This window comes from Bubalus bubalis, chromosome 15 (assembly GCF_019923935.1).
Source record: "Bubalus bubalis isolate 160015118507 breed Murrah chromosome 15, NDDB_SH_1, whole genome shotgun sequence".
NCBI lineage: Eukaryota > Metazoa > Chordata > Mammalia > Artiodactyla > Bovidae > Bubalus > Bubalus bubalis.
Window position 1 is genome coordinate 80,740,237 of NC_059171.1, and position 4,793 is coordinate 80,745,029.

At 63.6% G+C, this 4,793-nt stretch overlaps 1 protein-coding gene across 1 annotated transcript; it reads right to left on the reverse strand.

Annotated features, from left to right (window-relative positions):
* Window positions 1–266: 266 nt before the first annotated feature.
* Window positions 267–2,737, reverse strand: MAFA (MAF bZIP transcription factor A). Its single transcript, XM_025264912.2, has one exon. The coding sequence runs from the start codon at window positions 2,587–2,589 to the stop codon at window positions 1,531–1,533; it is 1,059 nt and encodes a 352-aa protein (XP_025120697.1). The 5' UTR covers window positions 2,590–2,737; the 3' UTR covers window positions 267–1,530.
* Window positions 2,738–4,793: the final 2,056 nt, after the last annotated feature.

The window sequence follows — 4,793 nt, forward strand, 5'->3', positions numbered from 1 at the left end:
TGGCCTTGAGCCCGGGGTTGCGTTGGGCTGTTGTGGGGGTCGGGGCCTCACTGTGCGGCCTCCTCCCCACGGGGCAGCTCGGGGGCAGGTTCCTACCAGTCGGGCCCTGGCAGCAGCCTTTTTAAACAACTCCGGCCACTCCCCCCTTCAACGGGGGTGGGTCACCTGGAGCTAAGGCAGGGCTTAGTTTGGGAAACTCCTTTTCTTTCTATTCAGGAAGAAATACAGCAGAAACGAAAACCACAGAAAAAACAGCCAGGCTCCAATAACTTTTGGATCTAAATGAATTTATTTTGTGTGTTTTTTTCTTTCCTCAGTTTCGTAGCAAATGAAAAAAGAACCCAACGAAACCCCACAGCACAACAAAACTTGCAAGGAGTTGGTATCTCCTGCAGTTGGTATCTCGAGCAGGCGTGGAAGGAGCCCAGGCCGGGGTGCAGGGTGCCGTCAGGGGCTGGGGGCTTAAAGGGGCCAGAGCTCGGCCTCCCCTCCCTCTTCTGGCCACTCCAAAAGTGATCAGGTCGTTTAAAAAAGAATCCACAAACAAAACGAAACACATTTTAAATTAAAATAAAATTATACACTTTCTCCACCGGACTCCATGCCAGGAGATTCAGGCGAAACCTCCTCTCAAAAAAAATTTTTTTTTCTGCTAGAAATACTGTGCATTACTTTTTTTTTTTTTTTCACTTCTCTTGAGGGTTAAAATAAGATATATTTCCCCAGGAGCCATAAATACAATCTGGTGCATAGAGAAATAGCAGCACGGAAGTCCCGGCCAGCTCCCACCCCCCTCCCCCCACCCCGGAGTACAGTAGGGCAGCAGGACTGAACACAGCATAGATAATGCTCCTCCATGTCAATCTCTAGGGGACGCCAGTGGCAGGGTGGGGGGCAGGCGGGCAAGCGGGCAGGCAGGGGCCAGGACCCTCCGAGCGAGCGACACATGCTAGGACACACGGACATCCGAGGGCAACCCCGGCGGGAAGAAGGGAGCTTCTCCGGGGTTTCCTTTTCTGATCACCGAGCAAAATAAATATAAATACTTCGAAAATAAGTACCGCTTCGAAAAGGAGTACAAAAGGCCTGGGTAGGGAGGCCAAAAGAAAGGAGACCAAGGGTGCAGGGCGGCGCCGGCTGCCCGCGGCGGTCCGGGTGAGGTCGGACGCACAACCGCGCTCCACGTATGTACAAGCGGACGCCAGGAAGGACTTCGACCCGGTCCAGCTTCCTGGGAGTCGCCGTGCTCCGAGCAGAGGAGTTGGAACAGCGTCGGGATGGCGACCCGGGAAGGTGCGCAGGCCGGGAGAGAGGAGACCGCGCCGAGGGACGGGCCTCTGTCCGGCGCCTGCAGACAAGGCGCGCGGGGCCGGCCCGGCCGGAGGCGGTGGCACTCACGCGGGGGCCGGCGCGCTGGGGAGGCTCGGCGCGGCCATGCGTCCTCGCCCTGAGCTGCGGAGTCCAAGTCCAGGCCCCCGGCCGCCCGCGCGAGCCTCTACTCGGCGGTGGCGCTGGCTCTGGGCCCCGCGCTCACAGGAAGAAGTCGGGCGCGCCCTTGGCCCCGCCGGGCCCGGCCTGCGGCGGCGAGGACTCCCGCGGGAAGCCGGCCCCGCCCGCGCCCCCGGGGCCGCCCCGGCCGGCCAGCTTCTCGTATTTCTCCTTGTACAGGTCCCGCTCCTTGGCCAGGCGCCCCACCTCCAGCTTCAGCTGCTCCACCTGGCTCTGGAGCTGGCACTTCTCGCTCTCCAGAATGTGCCGCTGCTGCACCCGCTTGAAGCGGCACGACTGCGCGTAGCCGCGGTTCTTAAGCGTGCGCCGCTTCTGCTTCAGCCGGATGACCTCCTCCTTGCTGAAGCCGCGGAGCTGCCTGTTCAGCTCGCGCACGGACATGGACACCAGCTGGTCGTCGGAGAAGCGCTCCTCCAAGCGCACGTGGTGGGTCGTGCCGCCGCCGCCGTGGCCCGCGCCGCCGTGGTGGTGGTGGTGATGGTGGTGGGGCGCGTGGTGGTGGTGGTGGGCGGCGTGGTGGGTGCCGTGGTGGTGGCCGGCGCCCATGTCGTCCGCGCCGCCGCCGCCCGCGAAGCCCTGGCCCCGGAAGGCCTCGTAGGCCGCAGCGGCCGCTGGGTGGTGCGCGCCGTGGTGCCCAGCGTGGTGGCTGCTTCCGATGAGCGCCTCCACCGCGTCCTCGGGCGTCAGGTTGAGGGCCTCGGGGTTAAGGTGGTGCTGATAGCCACTCATCCAGTACAGATCCTCCAGCGCCGGCTTCCCCGAGGCGCCCCCGACGGCGCCGGGGCCCCCACTCGCCTGCCCCGGGGTGGCCCCGGCCTGCGCCGCGCCGCCGCCGCCGCCCCCCGCGCCGCCGCTGGTGCCGGGGCTGGGCGCGCAGAAGCTGGGTGAAGAGGGCACGGAGGAACACGGCGTGCTGAGCGGCGTCGAGGACAGCGAGCCAGGTGGCAGTCGATGGCAAAAGCGCTCGGCCTCGGGCGGCTCCTTCTTCACCTCGAACTTCATCAGGTCGAAATCGTTCACGTACTCGATGGCCAGCGGGCTGCTGGGCAGCTCGGCGCCCATCGCCAGCTCCGTGGCCATCGCCTGGGGGGCCCCGCCGCCTCGCCCGGCTGAGCCCCGACGGGAGGCGGGGCCGGGGGGGGGGGGCGAGCCGAGGGCCTGTCCCCCCCCTTCGCTTCCCACGGGCGGTGGGTCCGGGAAGCGAGAGGCGCGGACTCCGAGCCGAAGCGCGAAGGGAAAAGTTTCACTCTGCCAACTCTGGGGTGGCCAATGGGGACGCCGCCGGTAGGGCCTTTCGCGCAATCCTGGGTCGCTCCCCAGCGGATGCAGGCCGGCCGCGGTCCCCTGTACGCCCCCGCCAGCGGCCCGGCGATGGCCGGGCGGGCGGCGGTGCAGCCACCGCCTCGGGCTACTTGGGTTCCCCGCGCTCCGCCCGCGAACGGCCAGCCCCGCCTCTACCGCCAAGCTCCGCGCCGCGCGCTCCCCTTTATAGGGCCGGGCGCCTGGGCCCGCCTCTCTGGGAGGAGTACGCGCCTCCGGACCAATAAGAGCCCCCGACCCGCCACCTAATTTGCATATCCCCATGGCAACCAGGGGCCCAGCTGTCAGTCTCCTGCAGGGAACAGCTGTGGGAAGGGGTGGTGACCCGCTGCCCGGGAGAGGAGGGGCAGGGCCCTCTGGTGGCCGCCTCGGGGGGCTGCACGGGCAGGGCCTGGGGAGCCGGGGGCGCGCGGCGGGCGCGGGGCCAGGCCTGCGGCCTCCGATGCCTCGCGTCCTCCACGGAGTGGCCAGAGCTTCGGGGATCGGGGCGAGGGGTGCTCCTTGGTTACCTCGTCTCCCCGCCGCCGGCTGGCCGTGACCCCGCAGCCCCTTCCCAAGATTTTTTCCGTCGGTCCATCGGGGAGCCCGCGTTCAGCCTGCTAGCGTAGTGGCGGGGGGACATTCCGGCCTCTCGACACGGGTGACGCTGCGCGGCCTGGCCGGGCGCTGCGCGGGAGCGCTGGTTATTTTTAGCTTCGCGGTTCAGGCGGGTTCAGGAATTTAGTCAACAAAGTTGTTGGCACCTCGGTGCGGCGGGATTCACCGCCGGGCGCCCGGTGCCCCCGCTATGCGGTGCAGGTGCAGAGGGAGTCGCGCGCGGAGCAGCGAAGGTGGGGTCAGGGACCCGAGCGTGGGGGCCGGAGCCTGCGCGGCTGGTGGGACTTGAGGCTCAGGGGCTGGACCGACCCGGCACGGGCGGGGCGCGGGGGCTGTCCCACGGCCGGAGGGCTGCCAGGCCTACACCACGTTAGGAATCGGCCCCCAGCTGCCCATCCGCCTAGATCTGGCCTCCTGGCGGAGAATGGGGCTCAGAGCTAGGTGGGGGCGGGGATGGGGGTCGGGCGCAGGTGGGAAGCCTCCAACGCGAGAAGCCTTGAGAGCCGGACTAGGGGACCAGAGGTGGCCGGTTACCCAGGGCTTGGTGACTGGGTAGTAATCTGTGGAGCCGCGGGTGTGCCCAGAGCAGGGGACCTCTAGGGTCAACTGAGATGGGGCCATAACCCAGAGAGCCCTCCCCTCATTCTCTATACTATTATATGACTTCTACAGTTTAATTCATTCTTAAATGCAACCAACCATCTGTGCACAGAAGGAAAAGTCTGGAGAGACTACAGGCAGGACGTCACCAGGGGCAGCCTAGCCATGTGCTGGGGGCATTTATCTATCAGGGCTTCTACCTGGTTCCTCACAAGTGTCTAGTATTTTATAAGAAAAAAACTGTCGCAATGGCAAGTGAAATCTCACTTTTTAATGTACATGGAGGTGGCCCCGCTCCTCTCTCCTCTCCCCTCCCACAGGGATGAACCCAGCCTGGGTGCTCAGGGACATGTGTTGCCAGGTTTGGGGCTCTCTTTAAAGCCCTCTTGAAAGAGATGGGAATACCAGACCACCTGACCTGCCTCTTCAGAAACCTGTATGCAGGTCAGGAAGCAACAGTTAGAACTGGACAGGGAACAACAGACTGGTTCCAAATAGGAAAAGGAGTACGTCAAGGCTGTATATTGTCACCCTGCTGATTTAACTTATATGCAGAGTACAATCATGAGAAACACTGGGAAGATGAAGCACAAGCTGGAATCAAGATTGCCGGGAGAAATATCAATAACCTCAGATATGCAGATGACACCACCCTTATGGCAGAAAGTGAAGAGGAACTAAAGAGCCTCCTGATGAAAGTGAAAGTGGAGAGTGAAAAGGTTGACTTAAAGCTCAACATTCAGAAAACGAAGATCATGGCATCCAGT

Excerpts from the sequence above, each read along its gene's own strand:
- MAFA (XM_025264912.2), bottom strand. The coding sequence starts at position 2,589 with ATGGCCACGGAGCTGGCGATGGGCGCCGAGCTGCCCAGCAGCCCGCTG.